This window comes from Petaurus breviceps, unplaced genomic scaffold (genome assembly GCF_028583685.1).
Source record: "Petaurus breviceps papuanus isolate PSGF00001 unplaced genomic scaffold, PetGlider_PUasm1.0 91041, whole genome shotgun sequence".
Lineage (NCBI taxonomy): Eukaryota > Metazoa > Chordata > Mammalia > Diprotodontia > Petauridae > Petaurus > Petaurus breviceps.
The window spans coordinates 13854794-13877803 of NW_027187400.1; the positions used below are offsets into that span (position 1 = coordinate 13854794).

Consider the following 23010-nt stretch of genomic DNA (forward strand, 5'->3'; position numbering starts at 1 on the left):
TGGGCAATATTGTTATTTTTATTATATTGATTCAGGTTACCCATGAGCAATTAATATTCTAAGTATGTACATCTCTATTTATTTGTGTGAAGAGTGCTTTGTAATTGTGTTAATATAGTTCTTGTGCGTATCTATTCTGTCCATGGTTATTTTAAATAGAATTTATCTCTTCCTATTGGGTTTTGTTGGTAACATGCAGAACTTCTGATAATTTGTATGGGTTTATTTTCTATCCTGTAACTTTGCTGAAATTGCTCCTTGTTCATTAAGTTTTCCGGCACATCATCTGCAAAAAGTGAGCTTTGTTTTCTCTTTGCCTATACTTATTCCTTCCATTTCTTTTCACAACTTAATGCTATTTCTAGTATAATATTAATAATATTGATAATGGAAAACTTTGCTTCACTTATGATCTTACTTGATCTTGATTTTTAGAAAGATATACTTTCATTTTAAGGAAAATTTCATTTATACCTGTGCTTTTGAGAGTTTTTAACAGAAAGCGTTTTTGTATTTGGTCAGTAAGTTTTTCTGCATCTATTGGAATAATTATGTGATTTTTGTAGAGTTTGTTATTGAAGTGGTCAATTATGTGTATAGTTTGTTCCATATTGAAATAGCCCTTTACTCCTAGTATAAATATAGCCTGGTTATACTGCATGATCTTCACGATATATTTTTGTCTCCTTGTTAATATTTTATCTTAAAATTTTACATCAGTATTCATTTGAGAAGTTGGTCTATGTTTTTCTTTCTCTATTTTGACTCTCTTTGGTTTAGAAATAAAGACCATATGTGTATCATAAAAGGAATTTGAATTTCCTTTTGGTAGAATCATTTTTTCAAACACTTTGTGTAGTGTTGGAATTAATTGTTCTTTAAATGTTTGGTAGAATTCACTTGTGAATACATTTGGTCCTGGGTTTTTTCCTTCTTTTGCTAGTTCTTTTATAGCTTGTTCAATTTTAAAAGATGGGGTTAAGTGTTCTATTTCTTGTTCTGTTCATCTAAACAATCTATGTTTTTGTAAATATTCATCTATTTCATTTAGATAATCACTTTCTTAACAATATAATGGGATGAAGTCGTTCCTAATAGTTGCTTTTATTTCTTCTTTATTGGTTGTGAGTTCATCTTGTTATTGTTGATATTGGTAATGTGATTTTGTTCTTTTTCTTAATTGAGTAAGCTAATTGCTTATCTATTTTTAAGCATTTATTTGTTTATTAGTTTTCAACATTCACTTCTATAACATTTTAAGCTTCAAAATTTTTTCTCCTTTCCTCCCTTCCCCCTCTGCAAGACAGCATGCAATCTGATATAGACTATACATGTACAATCATATTAAACATATTTTCACATTAGTCATGTTGTGAGAGAAGAATCAGAACAAAAGAGAAAAACAACGAGAAAGAAAATAGTATGCTTCGATATGAATTCAGACTCCATAGTTCTTTCTCTGGATGTGGATAGTATTTTCCAACGTGAGTTTTTTGGAATTATTTTAGATCATTGCATTGCTCAGAAGAGCTAAGTCTATCAAAGCTGGTCACTGCATAATGTTACTGCTGCTGTGTACAATGTTCTTCTGGTTCTGCTCACTTTACTCAGCATCAATGCACGCAAATCTTTCCAGGATTTTCTGAAATCCATTTGCTCATCATTTCTTATAGAACAGTAGTATTACAATACATTCATATATGACAACAAATTCAGTCATTTCCCCAATTGACGGGAATCCCCTCAATTTCCAGTTCTTTGCTGCAACAAAAAGAGCTGCTAAAAATATTTTTGCACATATGGGTCCTTTTCCCTTTTTTTAATGATCTTTTTGGTATATAGACCCAGGATAGGTATTGCTAGATCAAGGGGCATGCAAGTTTTATAGCCCTTTGGGCATAATTCCAAATTGCTCTTCAAAATAATTGGATTAGTTTACAACCTCCACAAACAATGCATTAGTGCTCCAATTTTCCCACATCTTCTCCAACATTTATCATTTTCCTTGGTACTGCTCAGAGTTGTTTTAATTTGCATTTCTCTAACCAATAGTGATTTAGAGCATTTTTTTCATATGACTATAGTTAGCATTAATTTCTTCATTGGAAAACTGCCTGTTCATATCCTTTGACTATCAGTTGGGGAATGACTGGCATTCTTATAGATTTGACTCAGTGCCCTATATTTTTTTAGAAATGAGGTCTTTATCAGAGACACCAGCTGTAAAAATTGTTTCCTAGCTTTCTGCTTCCCTTCTAATCTTAGTTGCATTGGCTTTGTGCAAAACACTTCTTCATTTGATGTAATCAAAATCATCCATTTTGCATATGTTTACATATAGATATTAATATATACATGCAAATATATATAAATACACATTGTATTAACAACCACACTAGCACACAAGATGGGCTGCTAGCACAGGTTCTTCGATCTGCTTTTCTAAAGGAAAGACAGCTTTTAAGGAATTAATAATCTTACTTTAATTAACAGACAGATAAGTACAGATAAGTAAAAAGAAATAAGTATCCAAGAAATAATTCAATAGTCTGTCTAAACAGAGTAATGGATACCTAATCACCAGAGCAATGAGTGCCAACATCTGGGTTCAGGCACATTCATGGGGGCTCCTTAACAACGGCTACCCAGAGTCTCAGCTGGCCAGATCACAAAGAAACATTCTCTCCATGAGTGAGCCCCAAAGCAAAATACCAACCTCCCAGTATAGTTTTCAACTAATAGACTCAGAGCCAGAAGGCAATACAAATGAAACAACATATGTAAAATATGTTTGGAATTGGAAAAGGCTATATAAATGTGCCTTAGGGATGTCATTAAGACCAGAATGGACGCCAAGGCTCTAGATCGTGTCCAAGTTGGCATGGATAAGAAGAGAGGCCCCCAGTAGAGCAGTGCTAAAAGCACCATAACTGGGGTTAGGGAAAAGATGGGTTCAAATATAACCTCTGGTATTTAGTAGCTGCATCACCATGACCAAGCCACCTAAGATCTCCCATCTTTGGTTTGCTCATCTATAAAATCTTGATAATAATACCTATGACACTTAGGTTCCAGAGTTGTGGTGAGAATCCAGGGAGGTCATGTAATAAAAGTACTTTTCAATGGTTCAAGTATTATATAAATGTCAGCTATTATTACTATAAGATGTGAGAGTAACCTCTCAATCCTTACACTTTTTTATCCCCAAAACTTCCCAGTAGCTGCACCCACCAATCTCCAATCCTGATTCTACTCATTTCCTGGATGAACTCTTCCATATTTTCCAACTGTAACTAATTCTGAACCTTACCCACTTAGCGAGGGGATAGGAGGTGGAGGATGGAGAATGGTACCTATATTTCCAGCTAATATGAGGAACATACCTGGCCAGAGACCAAACACATAGAGTTGACCTCAGATTTCCTTTGGTGACTTCTCAAAGAACAGTTTCCCAGACTCACCACTGCCTTACCACCAGAAAAGGGGATACAGATAAGGGTATTTCATTGAACCAAGTAAATTCTACATTAACGTTAATGTTAAATGTTAAGACCCTTACTCCCCATGCTCCTTCCCATGAATGAGTAAGCAGGCACTCTACATGAGAAACTGGAATATGTTATGTAATCAGTTCCAAAGCGAAGGCATGGAGAATCAGCTGATCAGCTGGCAATGACGACTTGAGATATTTCTGGAAGATACATGGGATAAGTAGAAATCAGCAGCCCCTGGTCCAGTTCCACCAGTCCTGAAGCCCCATTCAATCCAGTCCTGCACTAGGTCTCAACTTCTTGTACTCTGAGGGAGTGAGGGGAGCTCCACCAACATCAGATGCATGGAATGACCTGTGTTGCTAGAATGTGTTCACCCCCTTCCCCTTGTTACCATCCCTGGTGTCTCCCTCGGAAGAGGGAAGTCCAAAACAGCAGCATCAGCAAGAATCACTGGCTGCAGGGATGGATGGCCACTTGTCTGTGATGATGTCTTCCCCATTTACCGCCCCCCCCACAATGTTTCCATTTTAAACCAACATCTGCCATATGTGCCAATCCCTCAAAACAATGAGAAGTTGGGGGCTTTTCCACCTTGGTTCAGGGCAACCAGATGTGAAATAAATCAACAAAATCTGCTCTTTCTAATTAAGAAGATATGAGCTTTTAGCTCTGAAAGGAAGCAATAGTGTCTATTACAATTCATCATCCAAAAGAGAAACTCATTAACCATCTCAATGCCAGCTAGGCAAGGTGCCAAGAGATCTCTCCCCAGTCTGACTACATGGTTTGTTCCTCCTGAAAGGAACTTGTAACATATCTCTAAAGAGAGTGATAAGATGGGAATTGGGGGGAAGTTATATGTCTCTGACATAACTCAGAAGGAGTTGGAGTAGGAGCTAAAATAGATTGGTTCCTGAAGAACAAAACCTTATTAGAAAAGCAAAGGATAAGGCATGCATTAAGTGTCTACCACACAGAGGGTAAATAGAGTCACTACAAGATATGTGTTTTTCACAGGTCAATAATAAAACTAGTGCTCTTTACAAGGACAGCATCAGAAGTTGAACTTATCAACTAAGAGATAAAGTCCATGAACAGAGGAAAATGTGGCCAGCACAATAATAATGGATTGGGTGAACACTGAGGTCAAGAAGAAGACAAAGACATTTAGGAGGAATGAGGCAAGAGAAGAGAAGGAAGAAGATGATAATAAGAAAGAGGAATTATAGGGTCTGATTTAGTTTTTCATGCCTTGAGGTAGGGGATGAAGCTAAAAGGGGGAAAGAACTCACTCCCCCTTCTGGCCCCACCTTTGGAACATGGATATTTCCAGTAACTTACAGCCACACCTTTTGGTTTTTTCTTTTTTTAAAAAAAGCAATCGGGGTTAAGTAACTTGCTCAAGGTTACACAGCCAGTTATTTCTGGGTGTGGTGCTAAGTATCAGAGCCCAGATTTGATCCCAGGTCATCCTGACTCTGGGGCCGGTGCTCTTACTCACTGAGCCACCTGGCCGCCCTAGCCACACCTTTTCTTTTCCCACTGGGAAGGTCCCACTCCCAGTTTATGGTCTTATTAAATTCTTATTTAGTGTCTGGGTCACCACCCTAGATCTTCCTCTACAGAGAGATGATTCTGGGTATGCATGAGAAGAGGCAAAGAGTCCCAAGAGCCCAATCTCATCTAAGACAGTAACTTGCTTTTTAGTCCTGACAAAGAAGGAAAACCCCAGCTTCAACTTGGTTCTGCCTTTTGGGAAGTTTATCAAAACATTGCCAATAAATCAAAACCATCTCCCTGGCAGAAGAAAGCCTGATGCTTTAGGGGACTGGGGCTCAAACTCTGGTTCTTCCTGTATACCAGATCCTGAACACTGTTCCTCCCTAAGACAGCTCCCCTTCTTCACAAATAAGTCAACTTACAGATAAATAGACATTAGAATAATTTGTTTTACCTAGGCAGCAAAAAACTACTTTAAAAGAAATTAGAAAAGCAGTTTTATAGGGCAGAATAAACTTTGGAATTCACTTCTCGCCTCACTTGGGTTTTTGGTTGGTTGTTGTCCTTTGTGCTCAAAGAAGATCAAAATGACCTACTCAGGTACTGAGGAGGGAGAAGGAAGGGGTGGCCCTGTTTCACAGTCTGGTACCTATGCCCCCAAATGGAAAGTCATCCAGCACCACCCCATTCTGGCCCCTGAAGGCAGAGAGAATGTCAACCTCAGCACCTCAAATGGTAGCTCCATAGGCTACTATGGCTCAATGCTTAGACCCCAGGCTCTAGTCTCCAACCATGTCCAGTCTTCAGCTCCAGTTCCCATTCCAGGTCCTTGCTCCCTTGAAATACACTACATCTGCCACTACTGCCACAACCAGTCTCTCCTGCCACAGTGCTGAGACCAAAAGCCCCCAGTTTAGTGGAAGCACCCATGCCCAGCTCAGAGCTCATGAGAGTCCTAGTCCTCCCCAGGGTATCATCATCAAGGACGTGCACAGTCACTTCTCCACTTTCCTCTGAGAAATTATAAGTTAGACTGGGCACTGGTTAAACATGCATAGCCTTCTTGAAATATGCTGGCCCGTCTGCCTCTTATACACAAGCTAATTAATGGTAATTGCAATCTGCATCAAAATAATAGTTCTACCTACCTAAACTTGAACTTGTTGAGGGCCCAGGCTAGCCCGCAGTGTCATTTCAAGCTGTAGGTTATATCTTTACAGCTCAAGTCCTAATAGCTAGCATTTATATAGTAGATATAGAAATATATATGATAATATATATATATAGTGCTAGTTTGCAAAAATATCTCACTTAATCCTCATGACATCCCTGGGAGGTAGGTGCCTTTATTATCCCCTTTTTTTTTTTTGCTTTCTGGAGGGGGGAAGGCAGGGCAATTGGGGTTAAGTGACTTGCCCAAGGTCACATGGCTAGTAAGTGTTAAGTTTCTGCGGCCAGATTTGAGCTCAGATCCTCCTGACTCCAGGGCCAGTGCTCTATTCACTGCACCACCTCTATTATCCCATTTTACAGATAAGAGAACAGAGATAGTAAAAGAGTCACATGCCATAACCATTAACTGTCTGAGTCTTGTTAAATCAAAGCAATTCCATTTTCTGACTAGCCCTCCATTTTGTGACTATAACTTTCACTTCTAAACACTGTCATCTTTGAGTTTCGTGTTCTTCAAATGTTTTCTATAAAATCTTCCCACTCATGAGACATCAACTTGTGCCCCAAACTAATCACAGCCTGGCTGATACATTCCTCTTCCCCTGCTGTACTATGTGAAAATCATATAAAAATCAAAGAACCATGATCCTCTGGGTGCTTCTGCTAACCAAGAGGCTTGGACCCAGTTTGTTTCTGCAGCTATATGCCTTGCTAAATAAATTGTCTGGATGTAACTCAGTTTCTTTATTTTCCACAACGGTTTGGATTTGAACTCAGATCTTCCTGACTCTGGGTTCAATGATCTATCCACTGCACCACCTTCATACCTCTAGGTTTGGTCCTCTTCCATTATGTAAAATGATAGTTGGGGTGTAGTGCACAGTATCTTTGTCACTTGAAATGTCAATGTTTGAACCACTGTATGGTTCAGTCTTTGCTTGATTGGAAAGGCACTTTCCTTGACAGTCTCTGCTGTTTAGCATCCACTGAGTTAAATCATCAGGGACTCTGACCAGTTCATCTATAGGTAATGAGTTGCTACAATCCATTGTCTAATATTTGAGTCTATTTTGTCTGTAGGCTCCCTACAACTACCATGTTTCCCCGATAATAAGACACTGTCTTATTATTTTTTTTGGAAAGAAAAACACCAGACGGCTTATTTTCAGGGGAGGGCTTATGTTGTCCTGCCTCAGCTCTCCTCCGCGGCACTGCTCTCAATGGCGCCAGCAAGCAAATCACTGGGGAAGAACAGGATGACGCACTCACTGCTGCAGCTCTGATTGGATGCAGCTCAGAGCGCAGCGTGCGTTTCACCGGGGGGGGGGGGGGGGGGGGGGACGGTGCATACAGAGGGTACCGTAATGTAGGGTGTAGCAGGGGATCACCTTCACTACAGTAGCATCCCAATAGGGCTTATTTTCGGGGAAGGGCTTATTTTAGAGGAATCTTACACAGTAAGGGGAGGGCTTATTTTCGGGATAGGTCTTATTATCGGGGAAACATGGTAAGCATCAAGCACTTTTCCATCAATCTGCAAACTTGGGTTTCCTATGAACACCAAGTGAATCTATTCCTTTGTTGGATGTCTTGACAAAGAATTCAGACATCATGCTAATAGTTTCTACTGGCATTCTAAGTTATAAGCTTCTTTTAGTTTCTATCTAGATGAAGAGATATACTGACTATGAATATCTGCAGGTTATCCATCCTCAGGGATTCCAAAATACAAGCCAATAGATGGGTGTGGCTCAAAGTAGCTTTGCAAACAGTAGTAGAGCAATGGACTTGGGAGTCAAAAAGACCTGAGTTCAAATCCTACATCAGATACTAGCTATGTGCAGGTCACTTAACCTCTCTGTGCCTCAGTTTTCTCCTCTGTAAAAGAGGAATGATAATAGCACCAACCTTCCAAAGTTGTGAGGATCAATTAAGCTCACATATGTAAAGCACTTTACAAACCTTAAAGTTCTGTATGAGTGCTAGTTTAGATAAGTCTAACAGAAAGTCTTTTTTTAAGGGAAACTATGGAACTGGATTGAAATTTCTGGAGAAACCAGACTTAGAAAGACTTATGGTATCTCCTAAATTGAACAGCAAAAAAAAAAGAAAGAAAAATACATATTACTCTATACCACATGGAACTTTTACAAAAATTGGCCACATACCAGGGCACAGAAATGCTGCAAATATATGTATAAAAGCAGAAACTGTCAATATGTTCTTTAAAGACTAGAATTCAATAAGAATAGAAATTGGTTCAGAGGCCATAAACAAAAAATGCAGACCCAAATGGAAACTTAACAATGAAATCTTAAATAATGAGTGGGTCAAAAAACAAATTATTATTGTTCACTCGTTTTTCAGCCACGTCCAACTCTCCATGACCCAATTTGGATAGTCTTGGCATGGATACTGGAGTGATTTGCTATTTGATATAGTCCTAAAAATGCTTCTTGTTGTTGAGTTGTTTCAGGTGTATCCAAATCTTCACAACCCTGTTTGCGGTTTTCTTAGCAAAGATACTGGAGTGGTTTGCTCTTTCCTTCTCCAGCTCATTTTACAGATGAGGTAACAAATTAAAGCAAACAGGATTAAGTGACTTGCCCAGAGTCACACAGTCAGTAAGTATCTTTGACCAGATTTAAACTCAGGAAGAGAAGTCTTCCTGACTCCAGGACCAGCACTCTATCCACTGTACCCCCAAGCTTCCCTGCCAATATAGTAAAAATGATAATACTACTAAAGTTAATTTTATAACTTTAATGAAGTGCCAATCAAATTACTCAGAGAATATTTCATAGAACTTGGTGAAAATATAACAAAATTCAATTGGAAAAAAAAAAGATCGTGAATATCAAGGGATATGTTGAAAATAAATAGGCATGAAAGGTAAATAGCATTTCTGGAGCTCAAGTCATATTATAAAACAGCAATCATCAAAACCATCTGTTATTGGTTAAGAAATAAAAAGTTCAATGGAACAGATTAGACAAAGGGAGAATCAGAAAAAATAAATGAACTCAATAACCCACTGTTTGATAAAGTAGAAAACATAGATTGCCAATTAAAATTTATTTGATAAAAACTGCTTGGAAAATTAGAAAGCAATATGGCAGAAATTAGGCTTAGACCAACACCTTACATCACATTCCATAATACATTCCAAATGTATACATGCCCTTAATGTTAAATATCAGACTATTTAAAAATCAGAAAAGAAGCAGACCTCCCACAGCTATGGGTAGATGTATTGTTTTTTTTGTGTGTCTTCTGAAAGAGAATATTTTATTGTGGAATACAGTGAAGAAAAGACTGGCACAGTTTGATGGGTACTCCATATATCATATCTGAGTAATATATATTCTAAAAACCTTGCTCATAAAGGCCTACTGGAGCATTGTTCCCCTTTAGTCCCCCCAGTGTTATTAGTTCAGAGGGTCTGAAAAGTCCCAACAACTCTCATGAAGGCAGCACAGTTCATTTAGAGACAGAGTCCCTCTGACGTGACTTCTTGTTTCTTATAAAGTACATTTTCTTTGGATTTTGTGAAGTCTTCATTTATTACTTTCATTCTACATTCTCAGGGCCATGAAACCAGTTTCTGTACAAATTGCCTTGATATCTGCTCCAGACAAGTCATCGTTAGCCATGATCAAATCATTTAAAGTTACATCATCTGCCAAAGTCATTCTGCTTGTAGGAATTTGAAAGATGCACTTCTTGGTCTTTTCATCTGGCAGAAAGAACTCAGTCTTCTGGTTAATACATCCTAGCCTGATTAGTGTTTGATCCAAAGTGTCTATTCAGTTTGGGCCCATAATCACTTTCACATCTCTCCTAGAGTCAAACCCATCCAACTGGTTCAACAATCCCAACATTGGTCATTGAATTTCTCTTTCTCCCCCTGAATTTGAATCATACCTTTTGGTCCCAATGAATATCAATTTCATCAATGAAGACAATTGATGGAGCATGTTCCTCGCTACTCAGAACAACTTTGAAACAAGTTTGAGCCCATCTCTTAAATCTTTCTGTATAAGCTCAGAACCAATTCTGAGGAAGGTCCCTAAGGTCTACTTTACTACAGCTTTGGCTTATGAGGCAGATATATTCTTGACCAAACAAGAGATAGAGGCAATTACAAGAGACAAAACATATAACTTTGATTATATGAAAATAAAAAGATTCCACACACACAAAATTAATACATCTAGGATAAGAAAGGAAGTAGTCAAAAGGTGAAAAAAATTGTCAAATAAGAGTTTGGTGTCCAAGATATAATATATATGCACATTCATATATATATGAATAATAGTCATTCCCAAATAGATAAGTTAGTCGATAATTTGAACAAACACTTCTCAAAGAATGAATAGCAGAACATTAACAACCACATTAAAGAATTTTATAAATCACTAATAATAAGAAAAAGCAAATCAGAACAGCCCTGAGGTTTCACTTCACACTCTGGAAATTAACAAAACTGACAAAAAAATGCAATAGTCAATGTTGGAGGGGCAGTAGAATGACAGCTAAACTAACATATCATTTGTGGAGCTGTTAAATGGTATAAACATTTTGTAAAACAATCTGGAATAATGCAAATAAAGTGACTAAAATGCCCATGCCTTTTGAACCAAAAACTCCACTACTGGGCTTATTTATGTACCAAGAAGCCATGAATAAGAAGAAAATTCCCATTTATACCAAAATGTTTATGGCAGCACTTTTTGTGACAGCAAAGAAATAGAAGTAGATACCCATCAGCTGGGGAACATCTAAACGAACTGTATAAGTGAATGTACTGGAATATTATTGTACTCTAATAAATGATGCATATCCATTGGTTAGGAAATGGCTGAAGAAGTTGTGAATTTTGATTGCAATGGAATTCTATTGTGCTATAAGAAATGATGAGCAGGATGCTCTCTGAAAAACCTGGAGAGATTTTCATGAACAGATACAGAGGGAAGTGATCAGAATTAGGAGACCATTGTACACAGTTACAGTAATACTGTACAATGAACAACTCTGAATGATTTAGTTTTTCTCATAAATACCATGTTTCAAGATAATTCCAAAGGACTCATGACAAAAAAAGCTATTCACCTCCAGAGAAAGAACTGATGGAATCTGAGCAACGTATGGATCAAAGACGGATCAAAGCATACTATTGTTCACTTTGTGTGTGTGTGTGTGTGTTTTGATTTGTGTCTTTTTTCACAACATGAGTAACATGGAAATGTTTGGCATGATTGCACATATATAACCAGGAGGACCTTCTGTATACACCCTTATCACACCTCTCTTCTCTCCTCTCCTCTCCCCTCCACTCCCCTCTTCTCTGTCTCTCTCTCTCTCTGTCTCTCTCTCTCTCTCTGTCTCTGTCTCTCTCTGTCTCTCTCTCTCTCTGTCTCTCTCTCTGTGTCTCTCTCTGTCTCTGTCTCTCTGTCTGTCTCTCTCTCTGTCTCTGTCTCTCTCTGTCTCTGTCTCTCTCTCTGTCTCTCTCTCTCTGTCTCTCTCTGTCTCTCTCTCTCTCTCTCTCTCTCTCCCCAAGACCTACCTACTTCTAAGTGGATGTCCCAAAGCCATCTCAACATGTTGAAAACAAATCTAACTCCCTCCACCCCTCTGAACTTTCCAAATTCCCCTGAGCATGTATATATCTTTCTAGTCCCCAGGCTCTTACCATTAGCATTATCTTAGTTCCTCATTCTCCCTAACACCACATATCCCGTTACTAAATCATTCTATCTCTACAACATTTTTTCCTCCCATCTCCTCTCCATTCTCATAGCCACAACCCTAATTGAGACCTTCATCTCTCCACTGGACTATTGAAATAACCTCTTAATCAGTCTCCCTGCCTTATCTCTCCCTTGTCTAATCTGTCCTCTGTGAATCCCCAAAGTGGTGTTCCTAAAGCACAGGTCTAACCATGTTACTTCCCTACTTGATAAAGTCTAGTGACTCCGTTAATTCAAATGTGCAGGATCTTCATCTCATTCTTTTTCTAACCTCTATTTTTTGCCTTACTCTTCTGCCTCTTTCTCTATTGCTCTCTCTGTTCCCACCCGACCATAACCAAAGCACCTCATAGAGGATTCTGTACAGGGTGGAAACTTGGCTGGAGTGCTGGATGACTGACTGGGGCTTTCCAACAAGTAAGCAGTCCAGCAAATGTTTACAGAGTTGTCAGAGGCCACAGTCCAAATTCTGAGGCAGGATGAAGTATCCCAAATTGGAAGGTGTGTCCATCAACCATCCTTGGGACACAAAGTCCCTGAATTGAACCCAACTGAGTGTGAGCACTCGGCCTATCACTATAATGCCATCAGCCTTCCCCTCTGGGAGAATGACTCCTGGGAGACCTGGAAGATCTCCTTGTGGACTCCCAGAGCAGACCCTGGCTCCACCCTTTCTTCCTATAAAGTGGACTCTTGGTGTTGGGCAGGTTTCTGGGAATTCCAACCCCTGGGGGTGGAAACTCATAGCCAGGAGTCCTCCTGGATCTATATATAGACCTTCTCTGCCTTGAGGACCAATTATGTTCAAGAGCCCTGCAGTGGACAGATTGAACCAAGAAACAGCTGAAGGCATCTGGAGCCCCAAAGACCAGAAGACATTTATCAAAATCAGAGAGTATGTATCTGCGTTTGTGTGATTCTATATTATTAGGTATGTTTGGAGCACAGAGAGGTTCTGGATCTGGTGTCTGTGAACTTGTAGCTTTGAAACATTTTGATAACTATCTTTCAATATGGTTCAGTGGTTTCCTTTATAACCCTATATATTTTATGTTATGCTTTAAAAAACATGATTCTGAGAATGGGTCCACAAGCATCACCAGACAGCCAAAGGGGTCCAGGACATAAAAAAGTTAAGAATTCCTTGTTTAGAGGGTCTGAGTACATTTCTCTGTATTTCTCTGTAGCATTCTGTATGTATTGATTTGTCTCTTTATTTCTGTGACTCTGAGTATTGTAATGAGTGTGTGAACTGAGTGTTTGCTTCTGTACCTGAATTGCAATATATGCATGCCTAGAAGATATGAATCATGCATTTGTGTAATCAATGTAGTGTCGGGGGCTGTGGGTGGAGGGATGCAGTGCCTGGGTAATATGTTTCTGAGCCAATATAAATTTCATACGGGGATTTCTTGATAAGGCAGATGGCTCCTGTGATCCCTTCCAATCAGAAAAAGGACCTATTCTCCCTCCCAGATTACAGGTTGGAGTGGCACTCCCAGGGGTAAAGCAGGAATGTGGGGACCTGAGGGCATAGACATCAGGTTTATATTTTCTCCTACAGAGGCTTCAAAATGAAGACCATCTTTCTTCTAGCTGCACTTATGGCCTATGGTAAGAAGTGACCCCATGGCTGACCTCTTCCCAGGAATCAGCCTCAGGAGGGACAACTCTCGGGTGGTAAAAAAAACGCCTCACCCAGAAACTCTTGGGCTCCCTACCTCTCCCTATTCCTTCAACCTGGCAAATTCCAATTAATTCTTCACTTCTCTACTTAGAGGGTCTGGCTGAGAGGAAAATAGAGAGAACAAGATTCTCTACTCAGATGAAGGGTGGGGAAGGTCAGGCTAAAGCAGTAGTAGATAAAGGAGACAGAAGGCTGATCACATCTGACTGGGGACCACTGGTCACTCTTGCAGGCTTATCTGAGGTGCAAGGGCACTTGTTTCAATTACAAAACATAATTGGGAAGTTAACAGGAAAGAATGCATTGATTAGCTATGGCTTCTATGGTTGCCACTGTGACTGGAAAGGCAAAGGAACCCCCAAGGATGCTACTGACAGGTAAGTTGCTGCTCCCCAGCCCTGCCAGGGTGTCTACCTTAGCTTCCTTAGGAATCTTGAGAAGCATTACTAACAGGAGGTGAAAGTTAATGGGTAGGGCACACTCTGAGTGCCCAGTTTGCTGATGGCCTACTCCCCAACAGGAGAGGTGACAGTACTCAATAGGACTCCTTTCTTTAGGTGCTGTTTGGCCCATGACTGCTGCTATTTAAAGCTGATGAAGAAAGGCTGCAGGCCCAAAACGCAGACCTACAATTACAAATACAAGGGAGGATCCATCATCTGCGGTAAGATAACACATTACAGTCAGGCACCACTGAGCATTCCAGATGTGCAGAACCCTAAAATGGTGTCTGGAAGGGCACTGCTCCAAACTCCCTGAAAACGAAGGCTGCACTCTCCCCTCAGACAAAGGGCTTCCCCTGGGGAAAGGACTGTGTCTCCATAAAGGAACTCAGCTTGGTGGGGCAGGCTAAGGTGTGTCAATAGAAGGGAAAATTACCAGCCCTCCTGGCTCATTCTTTTCTCTGCACTTATAGGGTCTGGGAACTACTGTCAGAAGCAAATCTGTGCCTGTGATCGAACAGTTGCCTACTGTATGAAGAAAAATCTGAAGAGTTACAAGGCGAAGTATCGCAATTACCCTAATTTCAAATGTACAGGGAAAACACCTAAATGCTAAGAGCTTCTTTTCCTCTTCCTCAGAAAGAATTGACAAGAAGGAGTCTCAAAACTCCAATTCCAAATCCATCACCCCACAGTCCACAGCTTTTCACATTTCCTTTTCTGAACATTACTTTGACATCAGGATTCCAATTACTAAACAAACCTTAGCTAACTGCTTGCTCTGGGCCAAGCATTCTAATGTAGTTACCAAGCCCAGTTCCAGAGGGCTGATGATGAAATCCATGTCCCTTCTCTCAGGAGAGAGGTGGAAAAGGAGGGACGTGGAAGCCACACCTGGAGTCTGATGCCGTTGGGACCTTTGCTTTGCTTTGGTTGGGTTTATTCTTCTTCTTTGTTATGAGGAGGGGGGTAGTTATTGGGAAGTGATAATGATATGAAAAAACTATTAATAAAATGTTGGGTTTGGGGTTTTATTTTGTTTTTTCATCAGAACTTTGTTGGCATGAAGGAAATTTGCTCTGTATGGGTCATATAGGATGGGAACAAGAGGGAGGAAAGGAACACAGGGGAAAGAAATGTGGTTCTGCCCTCTCCTGCCTGCAGACCCAACCCCTCCCACTGGTCACTATTCCTCTGAAAGGCTCAGAGACACGGAATCTCAGAGCTGAAAGTGGGTTTGGCTAGAAGCCATCTAGTATAAGTCTGCCTAGAGAAGAAGTTTCTATCTCAGAGCTACTTCTGCCTTCCTCACAGGGAGGTGTTGAATGAGGTTGACAAATCACTGAATCTAATAACACAATTGCTGAGTGGGGGGCGGGGGGGGGGGAAACATGCCAGAGACCCTCCCCCAAGCCCCTTCCCTGTTTCCAGCTGGGCTGACTCACCTTCCCTATGAGCTTCTCCAGGATTCCTGCTTTCATGAGCACCTGAGGCTCCACATGTCTCTAATCGACAAGGGAGAACACCACATTAGTGTCAGCTAGGATCACATGTTTTAGAAGTTCAAGTCTTTTCAGCCAAATATTTGTGTAATGCATTCCAAATGCAGTGATACCACTGCTGAGGAAAAGTACACCATCAGTCCTATGTGGAACCTAGAGCTGGGAAACCTGTCAGCGGCTTGGGGAGGTCCAATGATTGGCAGGCGTCAAAGCCAAGATGTGAATACAAGTCTTCCTGGACTCCGGCTCCAGTGCTCAATCCACTATGACAGGATCTTACAGAATCTAAAGGAGCAGTTGGGGACTCTCCATACCCAAGTCCATTTCAATCCCTTCCTTTCCTTTGCATACTTGATTCAGTTCCATAAACATTTATTAAGTGCCCCCCTCTGTGCCAATCACTGTGCTAGGCACCTTGGATACAAAAAGAAAAAGAATCCTTGCCCCTCATGGAGGGAAAGGAGGGGGAAGTGAGAGGGTATGAGTGAACCTTACTCTCATTGGATTTGGCTTAAGGAGGAAATAACATTTGAGATTTAACATTGAACATTTAAGATACTCAGTTGAGTATCTTACCCTATAGGAAAGTAAGGGGGGAAGGAGACAACGGTGGGATAATAAAAGGGAGGGAATATTGGGAGAGGGGGTAGTCAGAAGCAAACACTTCTGAAAAAGAACAGTGGCAGGGCAGCTGGGTGGCCCAGTGAATAGAGCACAGGCCCTGGGGTTAGGAGGACCTCTGTTCAAATCTGGCCTCACACACTTACTAGGTTTGTGACCCTAGCCAATTCACTTAATCTCTGTTTACCTAAATTTCCTCATCTGAGAAATAGGCATAATGATAACATTATCCCTCCCAGATTTGTGATAAGGATCAAATGAAGACTGGTAATTATAATAGCAGTAGCAGTAGTAGTAGTAGTGGTAGCAGTAGTAGTAGTAGTAATGGTAGTAGTAGCAGTAGGAGAAGGAGGAGGAGAAAAAGAGGTAGTGGGTAGTGGTGGTGGAAGTAGTAGTAGTAGTAGTAGTGGTAGTAGTGGTGGTGGTAGTAGTAGTAGTAGTAATGGTAGTAGTTGCAGTAGGAGAAAGAGGAGGAAGAACACAAGATAGTGGGTGGTAGTAGTAGTAATAGCAGTAGTGATAGTAACAGCAGTAATAGAAGGAGAATAAGAAGGGAAGGAGGTAGTGACAGTGGGGGTGTAATAGTAGCAGTAATAGCAGTAGCAGTAGTAACAGTAAAGTAGCAAAGATGAGATTCAAACTCAGTTTTTCTGACTCTAAATCCAGTGCTTTTTCCTACACATGCCTCTCATAATCTGGTATTAACCTGATGCCAACAGGCACATACCAAACATGTTTCTATTAATCACCTTTTCAGGCAGCATTTGAGTTCGGTTTCAAAGGATGGACATTCTACCCATTCCAGAGAGGGATCCAACAGACAAAGAGAAGGCAGGACATCCTAGGTATAGAGAATTCCATGAGTAAAGAAGTGGAGATGAGAAAATACAGGGCACGTTTCAGGGCATAGTGAGTTGTCCAGTTTGGCTGGAGCATAGAAGGAATTCACATGAGATAAGACTGGCAAAGTGAGATGGTGATGGGTTGTGAAGGGTCTTGAATGCCTAAGTTAAACATCTGAACTAAGAAAACATGGAGGTTTTTAATAGAAGAGCAACATGATCAAAACAAGGAATGAGGAAAATCGCTCTGGCATCAGGTAAAGGAGGAATTAGAAGGGGTAGGATGATGGTGAGGGGAGAGCAGACACCCAGTGTAATGGACCTCTGGTACAAAAGAGAGAGGCAAGCCATGAAATGTAGTGTGATGCTCTTATAGTCCAGAAAACTTCAGTCCAAATCCTACCCCTGGCACTAACTAGCTTTTGATCATGAGAAAAATTATAGAATCTTGCTGAACCTTCCAGCTCCCACTCCTAGCATGACCAGGCAGGGGAAGCTAGGGAGTGACTGGCTCTTCCTCCTTTGGGAGTTCTAAATGTAACTCTGAGGTGTTGTGAAAGTCGTTTCTACAACTCACAAACCCGTGCCAGTGGGGCTCCCAAGTATCAGTTAATATGAACTAGCCAGGCAGATTTCATTAGTTTTTAGAAACAGGTATTTACTAAAGTGGTGTATGGAGTGTTAAGGGAGGACTGGCACCTCTGGGGTGAGGGCTGCTGAGCAGATTGCTCACCCACCTTTGGTATCCACCTTTCACCCAGCTCTCACCTGTGACTCCAAGGAGCTATAGTATGTGCAGTGGCCATAGCCCAATAAAACCATCTAGGCAGATGGGCTAAACCAGGTTCAGGGTAACTGGCAGGTCTCAAGCCCCTCAGGGAGTAAGGGGGATGTTTACATGTGAAGCCATCTCATGGCAAAATGGATGAAAACAATTTGTTCCAACAGCCATGAAGGAAGCTGAAGCAGGTGCTGTGGAGTGTTTAAAGTTTGATCAAAATCAAAGACAACAAGGTCATCCACTGCATCCCAGGTCGTCACCAGTCCTCTTGATTTTTGTCCTGTCACTGGACTCTAACGTCTCTGGAAGAGAGAGTGAGGCTGGCGACGTTGTGCAGTTATGCCTCACTTAAATCCAATTTGCAGGCAAGTCAAGACATCACCCCCATGATGCCCTTTTCAAAAATGAAGGATGAACAACAATCAAATTTTGTGACAGGTTATACATTTGGTTTAAAAATTCCATTTCTCTTCTTAATGAAGCTTCACAGACATGAGATGATAGAGACAAGAAGGGTGGACCATGTACATAGGTTGGAGGAAAGGGCAGGTTCTCTCGTTAAATACTTTCTGAATACCAAACTAAGGCCAATGAAGGCTATTCCTCATGAAAACTTTTTTAAAGTATGCTCTCTCTGTTCATTAAATTGAGACTATCCAAGAAAATCCAGGACATCATCCACTAAAATGTCCCTCTGATTCCTCAGTGTGGTGCAGAGGAGATTCTGGGTGTCTGATGGCCATGCCAATGGAGGACAAGGTTTGGCGGGCCCTACCAGGTAGCAATGGCTTCAAGCCTAGACCAGCGATGGCAGGTATGTGTTTTATATAAACACTAGGTTAATTAAGGAGAGAGGGCCATGTCTCCCCAACTTCAAAAAACCCTCATTTCATCCATCTATCCCCAGTAACTATGATATCATACTCTCCTTTCTTTTGTGGTTAAACTCTTTGAAGAGGCCACAGGGGATGCCTCTACTTCCTTTCCTCTCACTGTCTTCTGGACTCTCTACAATCCAGCTTCTGACCTTATGATTTAATCAAAACCACTTTCCAAAATTGTCAGTGATCTCTTAGTTGTCAAATCCATTGGCCTTTTCTCATTCCTCATCCTTCTTGACCTTTCTGCTACCTTTGACACTGTTAATGGTCCTCTTCTCTTTAATTTGTTCTCTTTGTCCTTTCTTGGGCTTTAATTTGTCCTTTGTTCTCAAAGGGGACCAAAATGACATCATTATGTTAGAGTCGGTTGACAGTGTGTCTAACTGCTCAGACCAATACAAGCTCAAAATGCTCTACCACAGGCCAGGCACAAATAGTCCAGTAAACATTTGGGGTGGATTCGCAAAATTTGTGCATCTCACATTTCTTTTGAGCCACTTAAATTCTGCTTTGCTTATGGAGCATGCCATGCTGAGTGGTCCTATGCCAGTGTCTGCCACATCACACAATCAATTTCAAAGTTCTTAAGAAACCTTGAGACTGTCCTTCTATTACTTCTTCTGACCACCACGTGAGCAGTTGCCTGTGTGAGCTCTCCATAAAATAGTCTTTTTGGAAAGTGTTATGTTTGGCATTCAAACAACAGGGTGTGCTCATAGTTTTGCTCTCTGCAGTAGAGGTTGGATGCTTGGCACTTTAAATCAAGGCAGGACCTCGGCATCTGGTATCTTATCCTGCTAGGTGATCTTCAGAAACTTTCTAAGACAATTCCAATGGGAAATTTAGTTTCTTGGCATGGCTGGTATACTGTTCAGACAATACAACAATGAAATCAGCACAACAGCTCTGCAGACCTACAGTTTGGCAGTCAGTCTAATACTTGTCTCCCACACTTTCCATCAGAGCCTCCCAAACACTGACCTAGCTTCAGCAATGCACGTATCTACCGCATTATCAGTGTGTACACACCTAGAAAGTATACTGCCAAGGTAAGTGGTCTTATCCAAAGCATTCAAAACTTCTCCATTTCCTATAATTGATGGTTCAATGTATTGATGGTGTGGCGATGGCTGATGGAGCAATTGTGTTTTCTTGGTGTAAATTCTTAGGCCAAAATTAGCACATGCAGCAGAGAACTGATCCATACTTTGCTGCATCTCAGCTTCAGAGGCTGCACTGAGTACACAATTATCTGCAAATAAAAAGCCATGCACCAACATTCCCTCCACTTTGATCTTGGCCTTTTCAAGCTGAAGAATTTACCATCAGTGTGGTAGCTGACCTTGCTGGCATGTTCATCCTCATTAAAGACATTTAACAACATAGGTGACAATATCAGTCTTAAGAGAATTGGAGCAAGTACACAGCCCCGCTTTACTCCATTGGTGACTGGGAAAGCACAAGAGCATTGTCTATTATCCAGAACCCAGGCAAGCATGCCATCATGAAACTGATGTACAATGCTGACGACCTACTTCAGGCAACCAAATTTTTAAATAATTTTGCATAAGCCCTACCAACTGATGGGCCTTGGTCAGATCCACAAACATTATGTACAGACCTCTGTTCTTTTCTTGGCATTTCTCCTAGAATCGATATGATACCATATCAACAGTTTCTTGGCCCTTTCTGAAACCCCACTGGCGCTAAGGTAGACAACCATCTTCCAGGTGAAGGATCAGCCTATTAAGGAGGACTCTGGCAAGAATCTTGCCAACAGTGACTGAGAGACCCCCTGTGATTGTCACAGGACAATCTATTTCCTTTACCTTTATAGAGATGAACAATGGAGGCATCTTTGAGTTCCTGGAGGAAAACCTTCTCTTGCCATATAACACAAAAAATTTCAGTCAGCTTTTGTATGAGCAATGGACTCCCCACCTTGTAAATCTTAGCTGGACTAGAATCACTACCAGGTTCTTTGCCACACAAAAGGAGACTAATGGAATTCAAAACTTCTTCTTCACTTGGAGCTTCAGCTATGGATGGATTGACTTCAACCTGATGTAACTGATCAATATCTTCAGCATTGACTGATGATGATCTGTTGAGAACACTATGGAAGTGTTCAGGCCACCTCTCTAGGATCATGTCCTAATCAATGTGGCTCCATCAGCACTGAGTAGCCATAAGCACCTTAGGTCTTTGGCCCATAAATAACCTTCAGGGCATCATAAAAGTGCTTTGGATTGTTACTATCAGCATGAGACTGAATTTCATCTGCCTTTTACTGAGCCAGGAAGCCTGCATCTCTCTAAGCTTTGCATGTACTTTATTTTTATGGAATTAAATGCTGCTGTCTTAGAAATGGATGAACTATCCTGCTGATAAACCCTGTGGAGTTCTTGTTTTTCATTTAGCAGTTTCCGCATTTCCCCATCATCTCCATCAAACCTATCGTGATGTTTGTGAGGGTTCTGACTCAGAGGAGCAAAAGCAGTTATGGACACCAAATCTCTGAAAGTTGCCCACTCCTTTACTGCTCCACTGTTGCCAAATGTGCATTGGCTTGACTTTCCCTCCAAGTTAGCAACAAAATGTTCCCGCTCAGAGAAGCTTTCTAATCTATTGATATTAATTCTTCTGGTGGTCTTTTTGCCTTGGGGCCACTGCTTTTGCTGAATGTGAATATTTAGCTTGGAGAGGATAAGTCTATGGTCAGTCCATCACTCTGTGCCAACACTGACTTCATTACTCTCACATCCTGTCTCTTCTCCTTAAAATCACATAGTCTATTAAATGTCAATGTTTGCTGCAAGAGTGCATTCACGCAGTTTTATTGCATTTAGATACATGGAAGACGGTGTTGGTGATGAAAAGGTCATGAGAAGCACAAGTCTTCAGTGGTAAGTGACCACTTTCCTGCTGTTTCCAACTCCATTCCTCCCTAGGACTCCCTGCCAAGTCTGGTAGTCTGAGCCAACTCTAGCATGAAAGTCACCCAGAATTATAAGCTTGTCTTCATTTGGCACATTGATGATAAGGGGCTCTAGGTCCTCATGAAATTTTTCTTTGATCTCATCAGGGAGCAGACACATTGATGGTAGTGGCATGTATTTTCCTGCAAGTGGCAATCGCATTGTCAAGAGTCTGTCGTTCACTCCTTTTGCAGGCATACCAGCTGGTTGACTAGATTAATTTTTATTGCAATACCTACACCAGCTTCCTAGCATTCCTCTTCGCTGTGGCCACTCCAGAAACACATGTATCCAGTTCCAACTTCAGGAAGCTGGCCTTCACTTGCCAGCCTTGTTTCACTCAAGATTGCTATTTGGAATGCGATACCTGCTGAGTTCTCTCACAACAAAAGCTATGCACAACAAGAGCTATTCTTCTTTTAGGTCTACTGGTTTTTGTGTTGTATGTAAGTATGCACGTTTTCCATGTACTGATGGTGAGTGGAATCATCTTTACAGAAGTTTTCATATACTTCTTTGTTTTTTGATCACAGGCTGGGATCCCTGCCTGCTGAAGTAATTGGGCCACGGTTGGGTAAGCAGAAAATTTTAGGGCACTTTTTCTAGCTCCTTCCTCATACTAGCAGGTGAGAAGTGTGATCTTTAAAGGGCTGCTCAGACACCCAGAAAGCTACCAAATTTTACTGCTACTTCCAATGAGAAAACAACCCTAAGGCCTGGGTCACCTGTAAGCCATGTTGTGACTATGGCTCCCAGTGTATCTACATCTGCTGCTTCATTACTTGCCTGTCCCCACAGGACTTTGAGAGAAGTAAAATGATAAAATGGCTTGATTCCTGCATAGATTGGATTTAAGTGAGGCAGAGTTGCACAAAGTCGGCCTCACTCTACCCTCCAGAGTGACACAATCTAGTGGCAGGATAGAATTAAGATGACTGGTGATGGCTCAAAATGTAGTGGATGACTTTGGCATCTTCTATGTCTAACCAAGCTCTAAGTGCCACACAGCACCTATTTCAGCTGCCTTCATGGCCGTTGGAACACATTGCTGTCATCTGCTCATTCCACCAGGGGAAGTCTCCACACACTTGAGGTAGACACCCCCCTAACTCACCAAGGGGTTTCAGACCCCTCAGTTACCCTCAGCCTGGTTTAGCCCATCTCCCAAAATAGTTACAGGGTGGGGCCACTGTACATGCTACAGCTTCTTGGAGCTGCAGATAAGAGTTAGGTGGAACAGGTGGACAGCAAAGGTGGAAAGCAGCCCTGAAAAAGGCTGGGCAGCCATCACACCCGAGGTACTAGACTTCCCTGAACACACCCTGCACCTCCACAGCAGGAGTTTTAGAACTGCTATC

At 41.2% G+C, this 23010-nt stretch overlaps 1 protein-coding gene and 1 pseudogene across 1 annotated transcript; one reads left to right on the top strand and one right to left on the bottom strand.

The window, feature by feature from the left end:
• Positions 1-224: 224 nt before the first annotated feature.
• LOC138154039 (basic phospholipase A2-like) lies at positions 225-15054 on the top strand. Its single transcript, XM_069078476.1, has 5 exons — positions 225-295; positions 13482-13531; positions 13837-13981; positions 14162-14268; positions 14521-15054. The coding sequence occupies exons 2-5, from the start codon at positions 13492-13494 to the stop codon at positions 14661-14663; spliced, it is 435 nt and encodes a 144-aa protein (XP_068934577.1). The 5' UTR covers positions 225-295; positions 13482-13491; the 3' UTR covers positions 14664-15054.
• Positions 9652-11868, bottom strand: LOC138154302 (26S proteasome regulatory subunit 4 pseudogene; annotated as a pseudogene).
• Positions 15055-23010: the final 7956 nt, after the last annotated feature.

Excerpts from the sequence above, each read along its gene's own strand:
- LOC138154039 (XM_069078476.1), top strand. The coding sequence starts at position 13,492 with ATGAAGACCATCTTTCTTCTAGCTGCACTTATGGCCTATG. Across the intron at positions 13,532-13,836 it reads AGCTGCACTTATGGCCTATG|GCTTATCTGAGGTGCAAGGG; the intron begins GTAAGAAGTGAC and ends TCACTCTTGCAG. Across the intron at positions 14,269-14,520 it reads GGGAGGATCCATCATCTGCG|GGTCTGGGAACTACTGTCAG; the intron begins GTAAGATAACAC and ends CTGCACTTATAG.